The sequence below is a fragment of the Pelmatolapia mariae genome, linkage group LG4, assembly GCF_036321145.2.
Source record: "Pelmatolapia mariae isolate MD_Pm_ZW linkage group LG4, Pm_UMD_F_2, whole genome shotgun sequence".
Lineage (NCBI taxonomy): Eukaryota > Metazoa > Chordata > Actinopteri > Cichliformes > Cichlidae > Pelmatolapia > Pelmatolapia mariae.
In genome coordinates this window covers 16,808,833-16,835,313 of record NC_086230.1, presented here as the reverse complement: position 1 = coordinate 16,835,313, position 26,481 = coordinate 16,808,833, and the positions used below count along the sequence as shown (strand labels likewise).

Sequence of the window (26,481 nt, the reverse complement as noted above, 5' to 3'; positions counted from 1 at the left end):
CCAGTTAACCATATAAACTTTTGGCTAAATCCCTATCCTAATGAGGACACATCTTTCCTTAAGTATGAACACAAAGTCAGCAACACAAAGCAAAGATGCAAACCAGCCCAAAGAGACTTGAAAGCATGAGAAACATGAACAGGTCAAAACAGAGGCTGCAAACCTGACTGCTCATCACTGCTTTTGTTACTTGTTGAAGTTCAGGCTCTGGCTGCTGGGCTGGGGTCAACATGCACTCAGCTTTATCATCATTCTTGGCTAGCTTTGCGTTAGCATGCTGTCTGTGCAGATGTTTGCAAAGAGATGAAGCAGTATAATACTATAATGGATGCAGTTTCCATTTTACCTTCACGCTCTTGTCCTTTTGTGCAGTGAAAAAAAGTAATGTCCATATCTCCACTCCTCTAATGCTGTATAGCTGTTTTCTGTTGCCTACACTTTGCACAGTCAAAAGTCAGCTTTATTGTAGTTGACTTTTGATCCAAAAGTATGAGATAAAGTTGATTGTTGGTATAATATTTTGAGGGTAGGGAAGGATGTAGTTAGTGTCTAGACAGCTACTCTTGCCTCTTTAGTTAATTTGATGCAGTTTGGTGTGGATTTAGCAGTCTATTAAATTGTCTGTACCTTACAATGGTTTGCCCAATGGATGGAAAATGGAGGCATGAACCACATATCAGTTATCTGATCCTGATAGCTACACCAGAAACCAAGAAAAGACTGCCACTGCCCGGCCACTGACAAACTGATGGATTCCCAGATTGACATTTGGGTAAACCCTGCTTTACTTTAGCTTTTCTACTGTGGTCCCACAATTGCCCACAGTGCTGATGGAAAGATTGTCTTGCCTGTCACTATCTCAAAAACCTTTTCAAATGAAGCTCAATCATTATGTCATGTATTCTAGACTGTGGGTTGGCATAGCATGAAAAGAGGTCATTTGCTAAAATTTGTTGAAGACACAAAACCTAATTTTAGCAAATGAGCAGGTCTAGTTTGTGTAAACATTAACACAGAGCTGTCTAAACATTAGTTGAGTATTTGAGAGGGATTTAAATTTTGTTTAGCCCCCACAACGGCCTTGATTATACTTATAAATTAAACATAATGGTATGCATTGCATTAATGCAAGAGAAAAACAAATATCTTTGTCTGCTCCTAGGTTTCGACGAGCATGCCATTACATTTGCACCCTGCGTTATTTTGAGATGTGCATCCTGCTGGTCATTGCAATGAGCAGTATTGCCCTGGCAGCTGAAGACCCTGTTTCGCCCAATTCCCCTCGAAACGATGTAAGAAATTCATCATACATGTATTATTGGTTCTTTTGGCAACTAAAATATTATGCATATAATTTATCTATTATTTTTTGTATTTACTCTCAAGGTTATTTTTGCCATCTCCCTAGCCTTACGTGTGTGGAGGTTTGAGCAGTAAATGAAATAACTATGTAGAGTATGAGATGGAACGTATAAATCCAGCACTTAAAATTATTATTGACAGTTTTATAGTGGGTAGACAATTAAGTGGCACACACAATATTCAGGATTTTCTGTGTTCAGACTCAGCAAAATGATACAAACTCACAGACCACACATGCACAGGAAACAGTTTAAGTTTAAAGTACTGCCTTCTTTAGTAATATAATATCAGATGATGCAAAATAAGTGCAACACTGCACTTATCTAAAATACAAAATCATCATATGCTCACTTTTTCTTTGTGCAGGTTCTGCGCTATTTTGACTACGTCTTTACAGGAGTTTTTACTTTTGAGATGTTAGTAAAGGTGAGACAAATGAAGAATCAGCATTTTTCCTCAGTGTTGAGACAAACATTCTCCTCTTTTTGGTAAAGGTCGTGATGGGTCCTTGTTTTTGGTCTCTTTTCTAGATGGTGGATCTGGGGTTGGTCTTGCACCAGGGCTCTTATTTCCGGGACTTGTGGAACATCCTTGACTTTATAGTGGTTAGTGGTGCTCTGGTGGCCTACGCCTACGCCTTAGCGTAAGTCTCCCTCCTGCTTCCCCCTCTGCTCTCTTTTCTCCTCTCCCGCTCCTCTCCCCTCTCACTGGTACCTTGGAGTACAGCGTCCCCTGTTCTTCTTCACTCAACCATGGCTGATTTTTGGCCTCTACTTTCTCTGTCCTACACACTTTTCTTTCATTCACTCGCATACATTTTCTCTCTTGGCACTTTTTCATTCTCTTGTCTCCTGTTATCCTCCACCATAAACCCAAGTCTTACCTTTATTTAGAGTGCAAAAGACCTGTCCTCTTTTTTTGGCCATGTCCTTACTTCATTTCTCTCACGGTCACATTTTGCTCCTGCAGTCCTTTCATTTTTAAGCTCCTCCTATTTCAAGCTCCTTCCAGCTTCTGCGTAAACACTCCCACATTATAAAATAGATCCCAGCATCCTCTCCCTATCTACCTCCCCATGTGAGAGGTGAGGACCACCCTTTGCACCTGTAACCCTTTAGTGCCCAGGGCGTTCTAAAGTAAAAGGGCCCATGCAAACCCCGGCCAGGTCACCAAAAATCTCAACACCGTTCTCTACTACAAAGCAGGTACTTTAATCTTTACTTGATTTGCATGGCTGTAAAGATAAAAATGCAACTACATGTGGATTACTGAGTTAGGCTGTAGATAATAAGTGCTATGCTGGTACAAAGCATGACTTTTGCTTTTGCATGGTATGTGAGAATATAAAGCTATTTATAGATTTAGAAGTCTGCATTTAATGTGATGTCATGTTTTGGATATAATATATACACACATATATGTAGATATGTTTCCGTATAATATATTTGTGCTCTTAAATTAATGATAATGATATACCATAGATTTTTACACAGGTCTGCAATATGTGAAGACACTGGATATTGTTTTTACTGTGGAAGTGACTGAAAGCAAACCTACATAGCTTAAACTGCTATGAGCTTTTGGACACTTGGATTATAAGGCACCTAGCATTCTTCTGTGTTGGGTCATTGAAGTTGGTGGACTTGGAGCCTCTTGGATGGAGGATGCTCTGTTCATTTTAACTTAAACACCAGTAACATACACTTATGGACAAAAGTTTTGGGCTTCACACTCTTTTAACTACAGCTTTTGCCACAGATCAGGCACCTAGCCATACAGTCTGCCTTTACAAACATTTGTCGTTCTAAAGAGTTCAGTGAATTTAAGCATGGTGATAATATAAGACACCATACCTACAACAAGTCAGTTCATGAACTTTCTTCCCTTTTAAATATTCCACAGTCAACCGTAACTGGTATTAATGCAAAATGGACCACAACCACAATATGGCAGACCTTACAAAAGTTACAAAGCAGGGTTAGGCAGGTACACAGTGCAAAAAAGTCACCAACGCTCTGCTGCAGAGTTCCAAAACTCCTCTGACTTTAACAACAACACAAAAACTATGAATTAGGAGCTTCATAGTATGGGTTTCCAGGCTGAGCAGCTCCTGTAAGTGTAAATAGGTGATACAGTACAGAATTTGTATTAATCCAAATATATTTGACAGTTTTATTTAAACTGAACTGAAATGAGAAACTTTCAGAGACTCTGTGAGTGTAGTCTGTATCTAACCACTTGAGGTATTCGATTAATATACTGCAAATTAATATGGGAATAGCTAAGTGATACAAATAAATTAATACATTTTGAACTCTTGACTTTATAAAACTGACACTTGAATAATGACTTAAACTAAAGATGACATCTTGGATTTTCATAGTCCCAGATTGATATCTTGTGACGTTGTCCCCTCAGAGCTCCTCAAACAGTTGGGTCTTTTTTTGCAGTCCTAATGACCCATCTTTTATGCCACCTTTACTGAACTGCTCCTCCTCTGCACTTTGTGTCCATTCTTCCACCTCTTTTTATCATACATCACGACACTCAAAATGTACTTACTTTTCTCATCATTCTGGCCTCGGAAAAGTCTGTGAAACAGTGCACTTTCACAGGTATTTCTCCAGATATACAGAAGAAAATATTCTGCACGCTTAAATGAAGAAATAGGCTTTTTTTGTCATTTGGTATTTTGTTTACTGAAGTCAATGAGAGTCTCTGGAACTATGGCAAAAATGTTAGAAATTTTGGCACGGTCACTGGGAATACTCGTGAATCATTTCACCAAGATTCAGGTCTGTGCCTTCAGCAGTCTATCCCCACCAGTGGGTAAGAGTTAAACCCAACAAGTTACCAATAATGTCAACTAATGAAAACCTTCCAGCTTTCAAATGCTGCTATGCTAAAATAGTTTTGGTTTAATGTAACATAAACTAGGTTGTCCAGCTTATCTGCTCACTTTATAACTATGTCGTAGTACATTGTTAAAGTCCAGCTGAATTAAGAACTCATGAACATGGCAGGTGCTCCACGGTTCTGGTAGAGGTGATCCATTGTCAAGACTTTCACTCTTTGTGAATCATCTTTATATGTGTGTGTTTTAACCAACGCTCTTTCCCCTCATTTTAGTTGAATTTGTGTCTCTCTGTTTGTATATACAGAGATCTTTGTCTCCACCTGTCCTTTTCTGTGTGTCCCAACCTCTTTCTGTTTCACTGCTGAATTTTTTTCTCTGTGTATCTTCTCTGCAAGACCAAATTCATCCAGTGGAAATGTTGAGTATGAATTATAATGTAGCCTTAATCTGAAAAAAACGAACAAACAAGCCCAATTTGACTATAGTAGAGGTTTATCGTGCTAATGGCTGATGGGAGATCGGAACCAGTAAGAAAAGATTCCTACCCATCCAGATAGTACCTTAATTCAATTGGTGGAAATCAAACAGCACTCCTGAAGCGATCAGAAGTCTTGTTGGAGATGTTTATCACTCCCTTAATCAAATTATTCTGGTCTGAGGGCTGCTGTGTCTTGGACCACTTATGCAGCTGTCCTTCATATTTCTGCAGTCAGACTGAGGTTCAGATCCAGACAGGCTCAGAGTCAGAGATGATGACTAATCAAGTTTGGTTTGCCTTGAAGCGCACCTTGACATTCTAAGATTTTTTTTTTCACCAGGTAGTGTTTGCTCTCTTATGTGCCTGAAATGAGTTTATATGTGGGCTTGCTGGTCCTTAATAATAGTAATTTGAATATTTAATTGTTAATCATGACGTTTTACACATGATTTACAGATGATTTTCAGAGTAGCACTAGTTGCCATTTGAAATCTTGCACACTCATCAAGCAGAGTTTTTTTGCGGGGGTGGGGGGTGGGGGGGGCTAAATTGTGAATGTAAGAGATTATCTGAATGTGTATTTTGTTATTTGGTAAGAGGAGTCTGTGAGTAGGCTGGTTGATCTAACAAGAGAAGGTACTGTCTTTTCTTTTTTTCCCTTTCTCTCTCATATGGATGTTTCCCTCAAAATCCTTCCTTTTCTGTGTCCCATTCTGTTTCTTTATCCCACCTTGTCTCCTCTGTCTTGTTGTTCTCACCTCTTACTCATATCTCTCTTCGGACTACGAGCAGCAGCGGCAGCGGGTAAAGTTCTCTCGCTTTTTCCTCCTCATTTTCTTCTTCTGCACTCTTGGTATCTGTTTCTCTGATCACGCATCTCTTTCCTTCTCATTCATCCATTGTCACAGTTGAAATGTGTATCTGTCTATATTATTTTTCAGTTGTTTTTTTTTAATCCATTGTTCACCATGGAACAACTCGGGCTCAAACACAACTAAACCTCATCTTAACTTCTGTCAGATCCTCAGCTGATTCACACAGATGCAAAGGAGATATTTGTGCTTTAATTGCAGGTTTTTCCACACATTTTTATTTCAATAAATATGGATATGAACATGATCAAGAAAGAAACTTTTAACCAAAGATGGATAAAAACAAAGACACAGTGATTTGCATACACACACTCGTGCAGATACACACATTAGTGGTGGTTGTGTGCAAATACACACACAGCCACCACCAGTCTGCCATCTGGTCTAACAGCTGTAAGACACAGGCATCTGTATACACAGCTGCTGCCCCCCTAAGGATCACTTTCAGTGACCTCTTCACACTGATCTGTACACTGGATATGTGAGGATTTGTTAAAATCAGGGCATTTGAATTACAGTCAAATTTTCTATGAAGCTAAGCGCAGCCAGTTTACATAAAGTCAGCATCAGTTAACTCCTGTATTGTTTCTTTAGGCTCCTGCAGCCTTGTACACAGTGCCAGCCCAAATCCAGTATTTGACATGTCTAGATTACAGAAACCTATTCAGAAAGTTTGGACAACAACACCTTTCACCTTGGAAGCTATAGCAAGTAGCTAGGGATCTTAAGCTACTTGCTATAGCTAGAGAGATACCTATGGCGTTACCACAGAAACCCATAAAGATAGGTTGGTAATGTCTGGAAGCACAAATCCGACTGTAACACTTGAAGATAAGGAAAGTCTGATCACAACATATGATTTAAGGAACAAATCTGCCATGTCTTCAGTCTAAACATAGCCTTTGAGGTCTATTATAATTTAACACTCTATGGCATATGTACCTGGACAGTTACACTGCCAAAGTGAAAAAAACAAAGAGAGGTTTGGCTCAGCATTTCATTGGGAAATGCTTTATAAAATCTTTGTCTTGGCCAAAAACCATGCAAGACAAGATTCCATGCTGTCTGAACAATGCTGTGAAACAAGCTAATCCTGGAGCTTATAGAAATTAACTAGATGAGTCATCAAGAGAGAGTTTGGCTGTTCATTTAAAAAGTTTTTCCCATTTTTAAGCACAATGACACTACCAAATTGTGGCATATGAAATTGAAGGCTTTTTGAAAATGTGTTAAAACTTTTAACGCATTTACGGTGACGAGCAGAAGAGCCCCTTGCTTTGCTCCTCTTACTCAACTGCCCTACGACAGAATACAATTTTGTTCTCGCTGAAACTACAACTAAACTCTCTCTCTAAATGTCTCTCTATAGAATAAATTTCTCCACCACTCAAACTGCTGCGTAAAAGAAGAAATACTGCAGCATGGAAAGCAAGGTTTCAATGCAGCATGAACAGATTTCACCATTAACTGCGCATGGGCAAACTGAGGCTTTAGTGTTTTTGAAAGGCATTGAAATACATTGCAAAACACTACACAAGGGAGATAGCATTCAGACAGGAATGATATCAGTTGTTCCCATAGCATGTACTCTAGTTGTAAATCCCCACCTAATTCTAGCATGTAGCTACGATGTTATCCTCACACTTAGGAATAAGGCTAAAGCGTAATATGATAGCAATGCTGCATGCGTTGCTATGCACTTAACCCAGACGCAGTTACTCATTGATTTTGAGTTAACTCGGACCCACATGCCATCAAGAAATGGCTGCCCATCGCCATTTTGGAATCGAGAGGACTAAGGCTTTCATGTGCTGCGTATACTAAGTCTGCTGAGACTTGTAACTTTCACTCTCCTGTGTGTACATGTATGTCTTCTTTGTTTTTGGTGTGTAAACACGTGTAGGGGGAACAGCAAGGGAAAAGACATCAGCACCATCAAGTCGCTGAGGGTACTGAGAGTGCTACGACCTCTAAAGACTATTAAACGACTTCCCAAACTCAAGGTACGTTTGCGCAGCAAAGAGACTCCATTACTTAATTTTCACTTTTACACAGATTATTGATGAAATCTACCTTAATATAAGTACAACAGCCAAGAAAATTATACAAATTACACCCTGATCTAGCATCATCTATTATTATTTAACCCCCCCTAATATTATGTTGTTCTCTTGCTTTGTCCTCAGGCTGTGTTTGACTGTGTGGTGAACTCTCTAAAGAATGTGCTCAACATCCTGATCGTCTATTTACTCTTCATGTTCATCTTTGCTGTGGTTGCTGTGCAGCTCTTCAAGGGGCGTTTTTTTTACTGCACTGATGAATCCAAAGAATTTGAGCGCGACTGCAGGTCAGGAAAAAACCCCAACTCCTTTCACCTTGCGCTGTGAAAATGTCCTGGTGACCTGCATAACTTTTGGTTTAATCCTTAAAGATTAAAGTGTCTCCTCTCCATCCTCTGTGTCATACCTAATGCAAACGTTTATAAGTTTTTTTCCTTTCAGTCCTTGTGCTGATTCTGTGTTTTTCAGAGGCGAGTATCTGGTGTACGAACGTGATAACGAAGTGAGGGCGCAGAAGCGGGAGTGGAAGAAGTACGATTTCCACTACGACAATGTGGCTTGGGCCCTTCTCACCCTCTTCACTGTCTCTACTGGAGAGGGGTGGCCGCAGTGAGTAGCCTATATGTGAATATATTCATTCATAAATAGAGCAAGTGTGGATATTGACAACCTCTAACAATACTTCACTGTCACTTCAGGGTGCTGAAACACTCGGTCGATGCGACTTACGAGAATCAGGGCCCAAGTCCAGGATACCGGATGGAGATGTCCATCTTTTACGTGGTGTACTTCGTGGTCTTCCCCTTCTTCTTCGTCAACATCTTCGTAGCTCTCATTATCATCACCTTCCAGGAACAAGGCGACAAGATGATGGAAGATTACAGTTTAGAAAAGAATGAGGTGAGCAAGGATTCCAAAACTGGAGCGTTGCATGATGGAAAGGCACGATGCAAACCGAAAATGTATTTTTCTGCTGTTTTTGACAGAGAGCCTGTATAGACTTTGCCATCAACGCCAAGCCTCTGACACGCCACATGCCACAAAACAAGCTAAGCTTTCAGTACCGTATGTGGGAGTTTGTGGTGTCACCGCCATTTGAATATACCATCATGGCGATGATCGCGCTCAACACAATCGTGCTGATGATGAAGGTAAAGGCCTGCAAGCCCCAAACAAGGAACAAGTAATGCACAGAACAACATAAACACCAAGACAGCCACCGAGTTGCTGAACTTAATGTCTAAATTTATACCATTAGCTCTTGTTGCCTGCGCCTTAAAAAAAGATACAAGCAGCCTTTACTAGTGATGATTCAAATACTTCTGCTTTTCTGAGGGAGGTACTGCCTATGTGTGTTTTTGTTTACAGTATTACGGAGCCTCCGACACCTATGAAGCTGTGTTAGCCAACCTGAACATAGTGTTTACTTCCCTCTTCTCCATGGAGTGTGTACTCAAGATCATCGCCTTTGGAGCACTGGTGAGTGAGTATTTCTGGGTTTATGTGTGGCGACGATGTACTGCTCTGTAAAAATACGAGAAGCCAATAAGAACATATACATATTTATTTTTATGCCTTTTTTCTGTATTGAATGAATTTAACCATTTAAAATGAACAGAATGCCCATATACTCAACAAAACAAAAAACTGAAACGTTGCCTTTATGAGTTGAGCTTTACAGCCAAAAACAGCTCTTCATCTGGGCCTGACTTTCAACTAGATTACCCTGTATCCCCCACTTTCTCCACCAATCTATTTATTACACTGTCTAATGCTATTCGGATTGTTGGCAATAATCAAATGATTTGTTTTTCAGTTACAAAACAAAAAATTTAAACAAATCAGAAGCTACAAAAAATCAGTGATAAAGTTATTTTACTGGCAAAAGATGCAGATGAGAGAAAAAAGTACAGACGAGATAGTTTGGCAATGAATGGGAGGTGGGATTAAAATATATTTACTGAAAAAATGAAAGTGAGTGACATATAGGCGGCCAAAAGAGAAGCAAAGATTAGAGAGCGGGTGGTGAGTAGACAGCATCAGCTCTGATTCATGGATAAACTTATGTACGTATTAGGCATGTCGTAAGCACACATAATCCCAACCCTCAGAGATATTAGTGTCCGTGTGTGTGTATGTGCGTGCGTGTATGTGTGTGTGTGTGTGTGAAAGTGGTTTATTTTAATATCCGCCTCCCTTGCTCTCCCCTGGTCCTTCCACTTGTCTAATGCACAATTTGGCTCCAGGCAATATGTGGGTAAGCAAAGAAGCAGAGGCTTCTTATTAGCATTTTGTCCCGAGTATTACATGACTCGTTGCTTTGAGTGTCCCCACTTATTGAAAGAATGCTTTAAAAAATCTCTAATCAAATATAGATTGAAGTTTTTTTTTGCATATATATCTATAAATGGAGGGCTATAATACAGTTTTTAAACGTTTTTGAAACTGAAAGAAATTCAAATTGGTTTTTGCTGTACTGTATGTGTTGTTTGATGGATGTTATAGTCTTGTGATGCAGTACAATGTGTCCCTGGTGTGCTGGTATCTTTCCAGCTTCCCTTCACTGATGGTCAATTTGTCTCATCTAATTTCTTTCCTGTTCCTGTCCTACACTGACATTTGTTTTCTTCCACTTTCTTGTTCCCCTTCTGTATTTTTCTGTCCTTGTCTCATTTTCTAATTCTTTACTTCTTACTTTTTTTTTCTCCTTGGTATGGTTTTTCATTTAAATATGACTTCAACCTTGCCACATCCTTTTGCTTGTTATTTTCATGTGATCTGTCTGCGCTCCATCCCGTTGCGTTGCTCAATTTCTCTGTCAATCTTTATCTCTTCCCCTCCTTACTCTTTGTCTGCTTCCTTGCCACATCAATGTTCTTCTGCTTTTTACTGTGTCACTCTTGCCTCATGTCACCTCATATCCTCCTTTTTTCTTCTTTATCCTGCTCGTTGTTCTTCTCTGTCCCTGTCTCGTCTCTTCTTCTTTCTCTCGCTTTCTTGTACTTCTTTTTTCCCTCTCTCTTATGCTGATCACAGAATTATTTCAAAGATGCCTGGAATATTTTTGACTGTGTGACAGTTCTGGGCAGCATTACAGACATCCTCGTTACTGAGCTTGGGGTAAGTACCAGGTTTTGAGGCGTCTGTGTACAGATGTGTATGTTTTTACACTCCTGTATTGAAAAGTCAAACTGGAAACAAACAGATGTGATATTACATTAGCATGTTTTTTTCTTTAACAGTTATGACTAAGGTATTTGTTTGGTGAACTTCAGAATGTGTTTGTGGACTTTCACATCTGCCTCACCATCTAAAAAACATTAAGTAGACAAGACAAGGAGTAAGGAGAGAGCATGAGTTAGAGGCCAGTGTTGAGTTGCTCAGTCATGCATGAGCATCTCTTGAAAGTCTTATATAATTGTCCCAGTTGGTGGGATGGGAATACAGCCAACCAGTGCCGAGCCACTGACAGGCAGGAAGGCAGGAAGCATGCTGATTACCTATAGTGAGCCATAGCCTCTCCAAGCAGCCTTTTAGTTTATTATAATATCAGGGTGGTCAGTGGGTGCATCAGTTTGCAACTGCATCAGAAGTACCTGAAACAACAACAGCATCAACAACATTATGGGTATATTAATATCAATGACACCAAATCTGAGTGCCCTAGATTTGGTGTGCAGCATTACATTTTTGCTAAATATTGCACCAAATTGCCTGTAATGACACGCTGAACCAAGTAAACAAAATGAGTTAATTCAGTTTATTTAGGACCTGCATTCAGATTTTTCAAATGTTGTATTACCTCACTATGTCCATTAAGGAGATGAAATTGTGTGTCAGTGCATTTATTATGTGATGCATGAAACTGGGTTGAGCATCATTTGTGAAACACTTGTTCAATCCTAAAAATCTATTTAAACGTGACATTGTTATTTTCAGATGCCGTACAGCTGTATATGTAGGCAATGCAAAGTTGTTGAGGTGGTGTGTTTAGATAGTTATTGACAATCTGAGACAAAGGTATTTAATGTAGAACCCCAAAAATAGTACATTTGTATAAATCTACATACAGCAGGTAATCAGAGAGACTCAACCTAAAGCTAATATTTGAAGGTTGGTACTTTAAATCTTTGGTGAAAATGTTCTTTATATATTGTTGGGTCATATTTTAAGAATAGCCTCTTGTTGCGTAAGAAGTGAACTCTGAATAACAGATGGTATTGATAGGAATACATAATCTGTATTTAGGAGATGAAGCCATTTCTTGGACAGAATTAATTTAAGAAGAAATTCAAAAACTATCCCCAATAATGTTGAAGTCAGAGTTGTAGAGTATTTGCAGCTGTAACCAAGAATCAAGAGCCAATCTAACAATTACTACTGAAAGGCTTTTTTTTTAACGATTTATGCAATAATGCAATATAAGCCATAATAAGTAGAGGCTGTATGCTCTGTATATTTCTTGCCTCAACTATGTGGAAAATCCACCTACATTACATTATTATAACCACCCTCTGCTCTCTTTGACAGTTGCATCATTACTATATATCACATGACTTTGGCAGTCAGTCCTATTGGGTGGTGTATGAGTTTTTGATTACCTTGTATGTGGGTCACATCTTAGTACTATAGCTTGCTTCATTAGAAAGGTTGAGAATTAGTGCATTTGGTTTGTCTTTCAAAGAGATGCCCTGTTGTCTCTCCACTCTAATGCCTCACCAGTCTTACCATTATTATAAAAATATAGATCCCAACTGATTGAGTATGGTTAGATGATTTCCTCTCCCCTGTGTTGTATTGTTTGTTTCTGCCTGCCTGGATAGGAAAATCTTCTTTTGCTGAGTTTGGTTTGATTTGACTTGTTTAGCTCCTGATTATTATTATTATTATTTTTATTTATTAGTTTATTTATTTATTAATTGGTACAGAGCTTGAATCTTTGTTAATTTGGTCTTGATTATTTCTATTCAAGATTTTATTCACCGTTGAAATTCTACAAAATATTCCTGAGACAAATTGATTATCACAGTCATGGATTTTTAGAATCCATGTATTTTCTTTTTTCATGCTGCCTTGATTCTTGGTATCAGCATTATGAATGTGTAAAATCTACAGACACTTACCTTTGTGCTAATTTCTCTTTGAATGACTGTTGATTTCTTTCTTGTTTTTATCTTTTCACATGCTTTCTTTAAATCGTCCTCAAACTTAACGACGATCTACTGTAATCTACTTCTCCAATCCCCTTCTCCCCTCAACACCTACTACTTGCTGTGATTCCATCCAATCAAAATGCACTATGATTCCTCTGTGTCCACCCATGACAACTGGCTTGGTCAATCTCTCTGGTTGTTCTTCGAACCAACCAATAATCCAAAAATTTGCTGCTATAAACCATAACTCTGCAACATCCACATGTAGATGGTTTGTAATTTTTTGGAGATCTTATTTTACTGCATGTGTTTCAGCTGCATCCCAGCCAACGTTCTGGCTCTGGAATGTGTACAGTTTGCTTGACTGCTTTGCTATGATCACTCTGAACCCTCAACTTGTACATTTGCGTTTGTTATCTCCCAGCTAGTCACTGTATATCTCCACATGCGTGTGCTGAAATATATCCTTTACTCAACACTAATATTCAGTTTGTAAAGGATTGGGTTTTAGAAACTAAAGTAGATGGTAAAATTTATCCACATATATGTATAAAAGTTGCTGGGAGAGTGTTTCTAGTAACAACATATTAAATCCAAAGCTTTGACAGTGGCAGGAAGAACAAGTGATGCATGTTGCCCATTGCATGCCACTGGCAGAAACCCTTTGTTCACAAAACTTGCACACACAGACACACACACAAACATGCAGCAATGCAATATAAGCAGTAATTGAATAAAGCCTGCATGTGCTGCTACCAGTTACTTTTGAGCACTTCACATCTCAACCTGCAGTCTAATAGATTTATCTGCTAAACTATGTACAGTTTATTAGTCACGTGTTCAGTCTGATGAGAGTGGAAAATGGTAAACTAAAGAAATTCACCTATGTAGTAATGACCTTTGTTGGTCCTTGAACCACCCTCTGCTCTTATTTGACAGTGACATCACTATTGTATGTCACATGACTTTGGCAGTCGGTCCTATTGGATGGTGCATGAGCTGCCGTTTTTGCTTGCCTTGCATTGGCTGCTTTGCCTTGTGTTTGGTTCACATCTGCATGCTGCGGCTTGCTTCATTTGAAACGTTGCATATTTTGCCTTCGGAGAATTAGTGCATTTGGTTGTCTTTCCAAGAAGTGTCCTGAAGTCCCTGCACTCTAACTCCTCACCAGTCCTAACACAATTACTAAAAACATATATCCCAATTGGATGAAACTGGTTAGATCTGGATGATTTCCTTTCCCCTGTGTTGTATGGTTTGATTCTACATTACTGGATATGAAAAGCTTGTTTGGAGCCTTGCTGATTTGAGTTTGGTTTGCTTTGACTTGTTTGGCTCCTGATATTTTTTATTATTATTTGTATTGAGTTTGAATCTTCTTTAATTTGGATTTGACTGTTTTTCTTCTCATTTTTTTTATTCGTCTGTAAGGAAGATTGCCTGCATAATTTGAAGTACGACTAACTATTTCCCTTCCCTTTCCATTCCCCAATCCCCCCTCTTGTTCCCTTTTCATGATCCTTTATTTCTGTTCCCTTTCCCTTGCTTTTTCCCTTCCTCAACTCCCCCATTTCTCTGGTTATGCTGTGGCTGTATTGTAGAATAATTTCATCAACCTAAGTTTCCTAAGGCTGTTCAGAGCAGCTCGTCTCATCAAGCTGCTGAGACAGGGAGAAACCATTCGAATCTTGCTCTGGACCTTCGTTCAGTCTTTCAAGGTTTGCTTCCAATTATACAGCTTATTACCCTGAAAAATCACATGCATTGATATGTGTAGACACTACATGTCAGTGGAATGTATTCACTGTATAGACACCCCCCCCCCCCCCTTTTACAAAAGAGGTTTTGGTGCAGTGCAAAAGTATATTAAAAAAATAATTTGATTTTGATTTGAACCCTATATTAAACTGTAAAACGTGTTGTTAAAAGGTATTATTCATTTGAAATTGGCTGCCAGCAATTCTTTTAGAGGAAGCTGTTCATAACATTGGTAGCATTGTCGTGCTTAAAGGTACAGTGTATGTGTATCATACACAGGAGCCAAGAGAGGACAGAGGTCTTCATATTTTTTTTCACTGCATGTTTGAGGTTAAACTTTTAACTTGGATTTTAATACAATGGTTTTCAGAAATTTCTGGAGTCCATGTAGGGATTTTCATAAGACCAATAGAGGCACCAGGTGTCATTTAGATAGATAGATAGATAGATAGATAGATAGATAGATAGATAGATAGATAGATAGATAGATAGATAGATAGATAGATAGATAGATAGATAGATAGATAGATAGATAGATAGATGCAGGATCTAGCTTATTAGTTAACATTTATTGTGTCTCTTTTCAGGCACTGCCTTATGTTTGCCTCCTCATTGCCATGCTGTTTTTCATCTACGCCATCATTGGGATGCAGGTGGGTGAGAACCTCAACCTAAAACTTGCTCCAGTGCTGCTGGGATGCATTAAATATATTTTATAGCATAACTATAATGACGAGGAGTGCAGCATACTAAATGATAGTGAAAAGAGTGATCATATTTGGAGTATGATAGCAAGAGAAGGAACATTACAAAAATGTCAAAATGGGATTTATGTCTTAGTTTCAGATTGTTACTTATAATCTTTGTTCCTGTATGTTTTTGTGGCAAAAAAGACTAAATGTTCAGCAATCAACAACCATTGTCTAGTTTTCACTTTTAACAGTATCATTGTGTTTGACAGCTGTTTGGGAATATTGCAACTGAAGAAAATGGAGACAGTGCCATCAACCAACATAACAACTTCAAGACCTTTGTAGAGGCTCTTATGCTTCTCTTTAGGTGCTTTTATATGTAACTCTGTAAACCTATAATATACATTTCCATGCATGCCCCAGTCTCTCTTGAGGTCATTCAATTTTGAAAAGTTAAAAACATCTTTTTGTATGTTTGAAGGAGTGCAACGGGTGAGGCATGGCACGAGATCATGTTGGCGTGTCTTGGGGGTAAGGAATGTGACCCCAAGTCAGGGAATTCAGATCCAGATTGTGGCAGCCAGTTTGCCTACCTCTACTTTGTGTCGTTCATCTTCTTCTGTTCATTCTTGGTGAGCACCCGGGTTATCCCAGTTACTGATCGACATAACATAATATAACATTACATGACACAACACAGTGCAATGCAATGCCACACAGCATGACAAAACATATTATAACATACACATAACATAAGATGGCATAACGCGACACAGCACAACATAAGATGACTTGACAAAACTTAACATAACATCATGTGACAGATCATAACATCGTAACATAATGTATCACAATATAGTACATCATAACATAATATGAAATACCACATTGTAACCTGACATATCGTAAAATTGCATGACATAACTTGTTATAACGTAATATGACATAATAAGACATAACAAGACTTACCATAACATAAAATTGTCCATCTTTTAGTTAAAGCTAATTAAGTAAATTAGCATTTCACATCACAGCTATTAAACCAGTGATTTTGTGAAATCAGTGGCTGTTTGTAACTTTTCTACCTGTGTCTGTTTGTATGTGTGTCACTGTGTGTGTTTGTGTGCATGCATGCGTAGATGCTGAATCTGTTTGTAGCTGTTATCATGGACAACTTTGAGTACCTGACTAGAGATTCATCCATACTAGGACCTCACCATTTGGATGAGTATGTCAGGATATGGGCGGAGTATGACCCTGCTGCCTGGTGAGTTATATAATGCCTATACTCAGGTGTAAAGAGGCACAAGCACAAGGAACAGATCTGTTTACACATGTAGTACTTGCACACATATTCATAAAAATATACTTTTAAGAGTTTGTACATACAACAACAAAGACACTATTTACAACCTGATATTTAGACACATTTAATGCATCTTTTTCTCTATATTTTAATAAGCTTGCCCACACAGAGAGACCCAAGAAGTTAAAGCGGCTACTTCTCCTTAATTTTGAGATTTTTTTTTCTTTTTTTGGTGTGAAGACTTTTTTTTGAAGTGATACAGTGAACAAGAGAATTCAACACATACAAGCATCGGCTTTTTAAAACATTAATTTACTAAAGAAATAGCTGCAAGGGGGCTGTAACGGATCTGAGTATAACCTCATCAGACATCTGGTTATCTCTCTCACACCGTACAACCCCTCCCACTCTGTCCTCGCCTTTACTGTAAACTCCCTTCACCCCTTCCTAACACTCTCCCTCTTCTGGAATCTGTATACTGTCAAAAACTTAACACGGCAACGTCTACACTCCAAACTGAAGCTTCCGTGTAGTCCAAATGTATATTGTAGACATGCTAAGTTTCATGGTATCTGTATTCCAGTGCCTGTGTTTTTCCCTCATGCCTTCCTATAGAATGCACTACTATAAATAGGAAATACAAATAATATGGTGTGCAATAAATATGCTGTGCACCATTTCTATTGTACAGTTGTGTTAGGATTGCCTTTCTTGAGACTAACGTGCTATTTTTTAACCTCTACGGAAACCAAGTAATAAACAAAGAAGAAGAAGAGAATACAATAAGAAGGCACTGTTTAGGACAACTTTAAACAGAATGTGCCATTCAGTTATGTTTCTACTATTTCTGTATGTGCATGTAGAGTTTGTATAAGTGCATTCAAGTGATGTCGTAAGAGTCAGTTTTTACAGTTCTTCTATATTGTAAAGTATTTCCAGATACTGTGTTCTTGTCAATCTTGTATTCTTCCTCCCAATGTCCCCTCTTCTTTCTTGATGTGTATGCCTGTGTGTGTGTGCGCGCGTGTGTGTTTTTCTTGTGTGTGTGCGCGTGTTTGTTAACTCCCTGTATTCTTCTTGCAGCGGGCGCATACATTATAAGGACATGTACAGTTTATTACGAGTTATCGACCCGCCTCTTGGCTTAGGCAAGAAATGCCCCCATAGGGTGGCCTGCAAGGTTTGACTTCCATTCAAACAAAACTTCTTAAATCACACTTGCTAGCCACAGCATCCGGGAATGGAGTGAATGCCGCTTTGTTTTCTTCTTCATTTCAACTTTACAACTTTGTTTCCACCATTATCGACTTGCATTCTGAACTGCCGAGAGAATGTGCGGGACAATGCAGACACCCAGAGAAGCATGCGAAATGCATTAACCGAAATGGGGAGGGGGAATTCACATCAAGGCGTTTTATCATGTTGGAAAAATAATCTTTTTTTTTAATATATGAGCATTTTTTTTCCTTTTGCTTGCTGTGGAGACATGGCTATAATGTAGCAAGCTACGGTCGCCCACTGTAGTGTTGCATTGTTCTTGGTTGTTGGGGGGTTGGGGGAACGACAGAAACTGCATTGACACTTCTTCCCTCACTCCTTCCTCTTCCTTTTCCTCTCCTGTCTGAGCAGGAGCAGCTTGGCGCCCGCGGTCAGGCTCTGCCTGTTCTGTTCTTGCACAGAATTATCTTCTGATACTACAAGAGGATATTTATTCCTTAAATTCTTCCTCTTGCTCGCCTCCCTATCCACTGTCATTTACCCTGTTCTCTGATATGACAACCTGTTAGAGAGTACTGTTACTCAAAGAGAAGCCACACAGCCAAAACAGTCTCTCCAAATCCTCCCAATAACCTTGTCTCTCTGTTGTTGTTTTTTTTAAACATTGTTTCAGTCATCTCTCTCTCTCTCTCTTGCTTTCTGTCTGTCTTTCTCTAAAATCTTTTCTGCTACTCTTTCGCTCTCTCTCCATTGTATATCTCCTTCTTGGAATATCTGCATCTCTCTCTTTCTTGTTAACGGGGTGGTGGCATGGCTGATGATGCAGTGGCAGGATCAGTTGCAGGGAAATGTATGACATGCTGAGGCACATGAGTCCTCCACTAGGCCTCGGGAAGAGGTGTCCAGCTCGGGTGGCCTACAAGGTCAGAAAGGCCCCCATCTTCACCCAAGTCTTCTATGGGTGATGTGGGTTTTTTTGGGGGGAAGTCTATCTAGGGACAATGATTTAAATTATCAACGTGGTGTAAACTTTTAGTGTCATTGTTTCTTTGGTTCTGTTCCTGTTTCTTTTTGTGGAAAGTGGGGGTGGGCTGGTCGGTGTTGTGACGTTGTGTGGTGATGTGGGACTTGTGGGTGGAGGTAGCAGGATGGTTAGGTTGACGGGTTTAGATAAGGGGTCTGTATCCACAGGAAGGGATGACAAAGAGGGACCTTCTCAGCTCATTTGCACCGTGTACAGCTCACATACACAAAAACACAAAAGGCACACACCTCACGATCAGTAGTGTCCTCGTTTAAGTGTATAGATCAATGCTGTATGAAGACATTAAGACACCTATTAAGCAGATAAACGTGTCACACATGTAGGCACCCTTAAATACATACACTTACACAGAAGCATGCGTGTGCAGCAGGGCTTGGAAGGTCCATTAGACTTATGTCCTCTGACTCGTTCCATCCTGTGGATGAGGTAGACGCATACACAGAAACACACAGAAATAGGTCATATCAACCTACACAGATATTTTCTGTTACTTCTCATGGTAGAGAGAGCAGAAGGGCTTGTGTCAGTGATGTGTTTTCCTCAGAGAGCCTTTGGTTGCCATACAGAAGCAGTTCTTTTTCTGTCACCCTTCATGTAGCAGCTCCAAGCCCCCAAGCAGCCTTTTCTATCTGCAAGTCCAATCTTCTCTTTGTCCTTTGGTTCTGTCGTCAATGCAGTTCTATTCTGTTTCCAGCCCCCCCCCCATTATCTCTGCATATTGCTCCCTTCTCCACACATGTACACTCCCTCACTTTCCCCCCTGCATGGCCAGTCCCCACCAACACCACCACATCACTCCTGCACATGCCCTATTTGTCAAGTACAATACAGGTACAATGGATATCATGCAAACCGTTAGATTACGAATATACTAAACATTAATAACACATTTACATTACATGCTACACGTGATCAGGTTAAAAAAAATCTTTTTCAGATTACTGTTAGCCTGAGGAGGCAGCAAACCACACAATCTGTAGGCACAGACGATCACTCCATTGCTTTCTCCACCTCCCACTTCTCTTCCAGTAGAGCTGGGGCAAATAGTGCAGAGATTTTACATGATTTAAAGCTGCATGTGATTAAACACGTTTATCCGATTACATAAAAGAAGTCAAGATTGCTGACGTTGTGATCTGATACAATGTGCTATTTGACCCAAGCTTTTTAACTCTCTACTTTTCTGTTTTTCAATTGAGCATTTTATGTTTAACACCCGCCATCATCCAACTTGGGCCGTTAAACTGATTTCAAACTATGAGCCTCCTTCCTGAAATGTAAAAGTAAAAATACCAAAATGTATCCTGGTAGGTGTGCTCAGCATTCTATAATGCTTTTTATGCATGGTTGAGCATCTTTGTCTTCTCTGATAAATATTACTAGATCCAAATTTATTTAGCATAAGTCTCAATTTGCTTTCCAGACGAATCTAAATCTTAACTAGGACCTTCCATCCAGTCCACTTAATAGCTATCCTTTTAGCGTCGCTGCTTTTAACCCTTGATCTATTCTCTCCTGAAGAGAGACAGCATGGCTTTTCAGGCAGGACTGCTTGCTTTATTTTTTTTCCCTTTACAGACACAGCCAACTAAGTATGGCAGTGATTCCTTTTCTTTTTTTACATTGCATTGTTTTGACTTTTATTTTTCTATTTTTGGTCACTTTTTCTCTTTATGTGCTCCAGCTCATAACCTATTGATTTTTCTTTCTCTATCATCTCTTTCCCTTAAGCTTTCCCTTTCAGTTCTTATTATATCTGTTTTCTGGCAGAAGAAATATTTCGCTTCACCTCATATTTCCTACACACGCCTGGATTATGTTCACCTGAAAAATCATTACTCGTCTTAGCACCAGAACAACGCTTCCATGGTGGGCTTTTTTTTGTTTTTGTTGTTGTTGTTTTTTTTCCTCTTTTTCCACAGAACGCTGCTCTCTCTCACCTATTAACCCTTCGAGTCTATACCCATTTGTTCACACATTTGACATCAGAAAATGTCAGCGTAGCCTCATTGTCTACTATTTTTCTTAATGCCTCCGATAACAGCCACATTAAAGCAACTCACAAACTCATTTTAATGTCGCCAACAGAGGATGCTTTCTGTGTACAGCTGCACAGCTGCTCGTCCTGTGAGGCATATTGTGCCTGCATTGCATGCTGCATGGGGGTGGAATGCGCAAGAAGGATTTGGGGGGAAAGACGGATTAGAGGAGAGGCATATTTTTGGAATGTGGGGACGGGGGAGATGCATGGTGCACTGCATGTCTTGGATGTCGCCGGGTTGTTGTCTTTTGTCACCAAACATGCATGAACGTCACTCTGTTAGTTGATGTAAGTCGTATTATTCGTGTATGTCTGTTACTAACCAACAAGACCCGCAAAGGATAAAACCAATAAACAAAAACCACAGTGTTCCTCTTTCTTAGACCAGTCCCTCGGTTGGCTTATTGGTTTATCATCCGGTCTCTGTTGTTTTCACTGTGAACCTCCAAAGCACTAGGGGGAGCTCTGGATAATAGTAACTGCTGCTCAGCCTGTTCCTGGACAGTTATGATGCAAATAAGAATGTGATTCTGAAAAAGTCTCCACTAATCAATTTGTGACTTAGATGTTTAAAAATGAACAAGAATTTGGGCATTACTACGACACTCTTGTCACTTCAGCACTCATAATCACATATGTACCTAATTTGACACTTAGTCTGAGCCACTGTAGGCAGACAGACAGAGTCAGGGCCTGCTGCAGATGCTATGCACAGCTCCTTCAACTTCAGAACCCACCCCCTCTTCCCTTCTCCCCACTCTCCTTCCCTGCTACAAGCTCAGAGCCCTTCCCCCTTTTCACCTGGAGGTTCCACATACACCCCACCTTCTCCTCAATGTTCTTACTGCCTGACTGGCTTCCTCACAGAGATTGCTCCGTATGGATCTGCCCGTGGCCGACGACAACACGGTCCACTTCAACTCCACTCTCATGGCCTTGATCCGCACAGCGCTGGACATAAAGATTGCCAAGGGTACGGACAATTTGACTTTCACTTGTCACATTTTCACATGCTTAATTCTTCCTTCTCTCTTAACCCCAACATCCTCAAAGCAGAATTGTCTTTTCTGTGCTGAACCAGAAACCTCGAACTCTTCTTGATGCTCAATCCTCTATACAGCAACTGATGTGTTGTTATTTCCAAGGCTTTAGATTCTATATGTAGAACTTTTCTAGATTTAGTGTGAGGCTGAAGGTGAGACTGAATGTAGCCCTTCAGCTCACAAAGTTGATTGCTTGTGTTTCACTTCAGTTGTGAGCTTATCCTAATTACATGACTAATAAAAGGAACCTTTTTTTCTGTTTGTCTGTTTCCATGTTTGTATGTCTTTTCCCCCTTTTCCTTTCAATCTGAATGGCTATAAACAATGTGTGTTGTTTTGTGTGTATGGGTAAACTTTCTTAATGTGCATTTTTCTGTGTTTTGTGTTCATTTGTGTTCTCATACTTGGGCATGGATGTCCATACATCTGTGTGTGTATCTGCATGTGTGTGCATGCTTCTGTTTTTTTAATGAATATGTCTAGGTGGTATCGACAAACACCAGATGGATGCAGAGCTAAGGAAAGAGATGATGGCAATCTGGCCCAACCTCTCCCAGAAGCATCTGGATTTGCTGGTGACACCACACAAGTGTAAGTGACCAGACTTTGGGTAAACCACAGCATTGCCGTTTTCTGCAACCACCTAATGCTCCACCATTGTTCCTCTCCATGCCCCCTGAGGTCCGCTTCTCCAAACCAGTCTTTTTCAAGTGCTGCACCCTCTGAATCAGCTTTCACATCTGTCTCACACATCAGTACTCAGATTGTGTGAAAATGATCATGAAGAAACAGAAGCACTGAAACAAGCTGCATGGTAGACACAAAACAGCTCTGCACACCCACGCAATAGTGCAGTATCTTGAAGTGGAGATCAATAAAACTGACTGAGACTGAACTACACAAGGACAACAGCTCTTTACTGAAAAAACCCTTTCTCCATCATCACTGAATATATCGAAAATGTCCAATGGGTGGCAGTGCAATAATACAGTCTCCTGCAATTCTAATGCATTACACTCCTCCCCTAATCCCCAATTATCCAAAACAAGGAAAACAAAAGCTACATTAAATAAACTACAACACTGGTTCAAAGATTCAGTCTTTCAGGTGGTATTCATACTTGTTAAAGGCAGTGCTCTGCTTGTTGTTTCTCTGTAGAAACTGGAGTCTGTTAACTGCTACATACCCTCAGAAGCAACCTGAGCTTACTGGGATGAATTTTGGTTGATTGTTGCAGACCACTTCTTCTGGTTATCCATAAGAAGCTAAAAATTATGGAAATGTGAAATACCCACTTGAATCATGGGGAAGTCATGCTTGCCCATCATATTGCCACAGGAGCTGGCCACTTCTATCACAGCAGCGGAGCCTCAGCTGAAAGTGTCATTGCCTGGCATGTGCTGCAGTTCTTTACCACTACCCCTTTCCAGATGGAGCCACCACAACTAGCTTCTTGCAAATGCTTTCATGTGGCAGATGGCCACATGTTCGTGATGTAGGCCATTCAGCGTATTTGCTCTTTGAACTGTAGGAGCTATGACCGTCACTTCCTAGAAGACCCATCTTTGAACCACACACAGCCCAGTTGGGTCTATAAGAATGTCTCGAGTGCGTCATCGTGTACGTGATTTGGCCATCTGTTCTAAGACCTTCGTGAGTGAGACAAAAAAAGTAATATTCTTCTTCTTTACCCGTATCACTGCTTCCCATCTAAAGAAATGTATCTGCATTTTCATTGTCTGATGACTTTCAATAATACTCTGGCATGGTTAAATACCGTAAGTATGGATACCCAATGGTGCTTTTTCAATGCAGCCAGAGTGGGGATGGCTGGCTCTGTGCCCGGGAATTGCCAAGAGTGCTCTCTAATCATTAATGAGGGTAAACTTCCTCCTGTAATAATATTTATGAAACTTCTTTCCTTCGGAGAATGACAGAGTGTACTTTCTTATGCATTTGGGCGTATTTCCTCTCTGACTCACTCATGACGTAAATTCAGCTGACTTTTCCTCACGTCCCTCCATCAAATGAGAAATGACAGTAACAGACCCTGATGATTTATTTCGGGCTAGCTGCAGTGACTTCCTGCTATGATTGTGAACTACTGCTGTGTTGCTTTTTGGCATTTTTAATGCTGCCTCACACTTAAAGGGCTTGCTTTGCATGCTACAATACAGTACAGTGGACAAATTCTGCATGCGTTGGCCATAATAGTTCAGCAGCCCAAGAAAAAAAAGGTAGTTGTGAACTTTTGCTAGTTCAGGGTTACAAGACTGAAGCTACCATCTGTGTCCAACAGGTGGCGGTAAAGTATTCATTTGCAATCACAAAATTACAAAATGAATACTGCATTTTTTTTCCCTCCTTAAACTCACAAACGCAAGAGTCACCATTCCTCAACATTCACACTAATACCCATTTCTGTGCCTGAGATCAGAGGGTGTCCTACTATAGATAAACCTTCTATAGATGTCTTTTCACTCCGTGGCAGGCAGCTTTATAGACTAGGGGCAAACCTCTCTTTTTACCATTAGTTATATTGAGGAAAAACACAGTAAATCAGTAGTTGCTCTCATTCTGTGATGCTTTGATGTGCACAGATTGTATCTCTTTTTAAAGGATTTTAATCATTTTACTGGAGACCATAGTTTGTTTAATATTACACACTAAACACGAGCCATATATCAGAAGGAGATTGTTCAGTTACAGCATTGTACCTGAGTGACACATAAAAGTGCTTTTTAGAGTTAACTGAAGTTTTTAATCAGCCTGGCAGTGAAAAGACTATTTTCTCACATGTTCATGTATGTGTATGAGTATGCAAGTGCTTCTTGTGCGCTTGCCTCACACCTCTTTACCATTCCTCATGCTCAAAGACCAAAGAGCCTGATCCTGCAGGGTAACTTGTCATTCTCTCTGCAGCGACCGATCTGACAGTGGGGAAAATCTATGCCGCCATGATGATCATGGAGTACTACCGGCAGAGCAAGATCAAACGTTCCCAGGCTCTTCGTGATGAGCAGGTACTGCCTGTCTCCAGTGAAGTAACACTCTACCTGCATCCGATCCTTTAAAATTAAAGGCAGACTGACGTGCTGAAACCGAGGCCACAGGTCTGTAACGTCATCTATACAAGCCCGGACTGTGACAGCATTCGTTCAGATTAGGGAAGCGTGTCCATTCAATTACCTATAAAGGCAGACGCAATAACTTCACAAAGGTGATGCTCAGAAACAATGCTGCCACCTTCTGGGCAAAGTTTGTTACACTAGCACTGAAATTTTTGAGGAAAATAAAAACGTTTTCCTCATACAGAATGTAGCAGGTTATTGTTTTCACATTAAGCTAAAATGTTGTCACAATCCCAAATGTGCCCATGCCTGAACTTGATGGGAATCTTCACAATGGCTTCTTTAGCTGAGCTTGTGTCTTTCCTATATCAACTGCTTGTAACAATACACTACCTTCTAACTCCCTGTTACCCATGCTTGTCACCTTGGACAGGTATAGACCTCCCTCACAAGATGATATGTTATCAATGCTGAAATTTTGTGATTCCTAACATTATTATTCAGCCGTAATATAAAGGTCTGCTTGCCCTTAATATTGTCATTGCACGTGTTATGTATTATGAGATACTTCTCACGATGTTCCCGAAACATCAGCAAGCCACTGCCTTCTTTATTATTTCTGATCCTCATTATTTTCTCCTGCCTTCAGTCCTTTGCAATGTTCCACATCCACACACAGACGCATTTCTCACACAATTTTTTTATACATACTTTTTATCACACAGGCTGCGGTGTGACTTTACTAGAGCCTCAGATCTCAGCTACCATATTATCTAGAAATGCAAAGAGAGATCTATGCAGTGTTTCATTATAGAAAACGCAGTTAGGTCAGACCGGATCACACAAGTTTTAGGTGTGCTTTACTTGTTGGGGTTCACATTGTGTTTATTCCTTGCAAATTAATTGGGATGCTTGCTACAGTATTTTCACATAAGTAAACTGAAAAACAAAAGAAAAATAATAAAATAATTTAACAACTAAATAAAATTTTAGATTTAAGTGGTCATTAGTGGACATTAGGCAGTTGTTCCAACTTCTTCAATGGTTGACTGATAACAAATGTAGCAATTCTTATTTGACACGTACCATCGTGTATTTTACCTGCCTGCTACCAGCTTGTTGCTGTGTTTCTTTGCTACAATGCCTTCTATCATTTTAGAACAGGATCCTTTTTTTTAATTGTCCTGCAAATGTTTTCTTCTCTTTTTACATACCCACCCCCACCCATTAAATTTCAGCCTGTTAATGCATCAGATGACAACTGTTCATCAGACGAAATCCCGTAATGTGATAGTTTGCTGTATGAAGCTCTGGATGCAGTGGTTGAATCCCGCTTCCTCACTGATCGTCTTTTTGCTTTGATCCCAGAATGACATCTGAGTCTGCTCATCTCTCTCCTTCTGCTAGCTGCTGGGCATTCGTTGCTCTTCCATTCATCCCTTTTCCATTCTCCCGTTTGCCCGGTCTCGCTTCAACCGGCAGCCCCCTCTCTCTATCCCCTCTCTTCATGCTCTGCCCTTGTTCC

The 26,481-nt window shown here is 39.9% G+C and overlaps 1 protein-coding gene across 9 annotated transcripts in view; it reads left to right on the top strand.

Moving 5' to 3' along the window:
* Positions 1 to 26,481, top strand: part of cacna1aa (calcium channel, voltage-dependent, P/Q type, alpha 1A subunit, a) — an 85,066-nt gene that overhangs the window by 47,180 nt on the left and 11,405 nt on the right. For all 9 annotated transcript variants that reach the window (XM_063471642.1, XM_063471639.1, XM_063471635.1 and 6 more), the window contains 19 exons: positions 1,163 to 1,292; positions 1,729 to 1,788; positions 1,893 to 2,005; positions 7,473 to 7,572; positions 7,756 to 7,916; positions 8,098 to 8,238; positions 8,328 to 8,529; positions 8,616 to 8,780; positions 8,998 to 9,108; positions 10,666 to 10,749; positions 14,384 to 14,500; positions 15,128 to 15,193; positions 15,502 to 15,599; positions 15,714 to 15,864; positions 16,372 to 16,499; positions 17,622 to 17,718; positions 21,710 to 21,815; positions 22,369 to 22,476; positions 24,808 to 24,908. In XM_063471642.1, the coding sequence (XP_063327712.1) occupies positions 1,163 to 1,292; positions 1,729 to 1,788; positions 1,893 to 2,005; positions 7,473 to 7,572; positions 7,756 to 7,916; positions 8,098 to 8,238; positions 8,328 to 8,529; positions 8,616 to 8,780; positions 8,998 to 9,108; positions 10,666 to 10,749; positions 14,384 to 14,500; positions 15,128 to 15,193; positions 15,502 to 15,599; positions 15,714 to 15,864; positions 16,372 to 16,499; positions 17,622 to 17,718; positions 21,710 to 21,815; positions 22,369 to 22,476; positions 24,808 to 24,908 (2,239 nt within the window). The remainder of the gene's footprint in view (positions 1 to 1,162; positions 1,293 to 1,728; positions 1,789 to 1,892; positions 2,006 to 7,472; positions 7,573 to 7,755; positions 7,917 to 8,097; positions 8,239 to 8,327; positions 8,530 to 8,615; positions 8,781 to 8,997; positions 9,109 to 10,665; positions 10,750 to 14,383; positions 14,501 to 15,127; positions 15,194 to 15,501; positions 15,600 to 15,713; positions 15,865 to 16,371; positions 16,500 to 17,621; positions 17,719 to 21,709; positions 21,816 to 22,368; positions 22,477 to 24,807; positions 24,909 to 26,481) is intronic.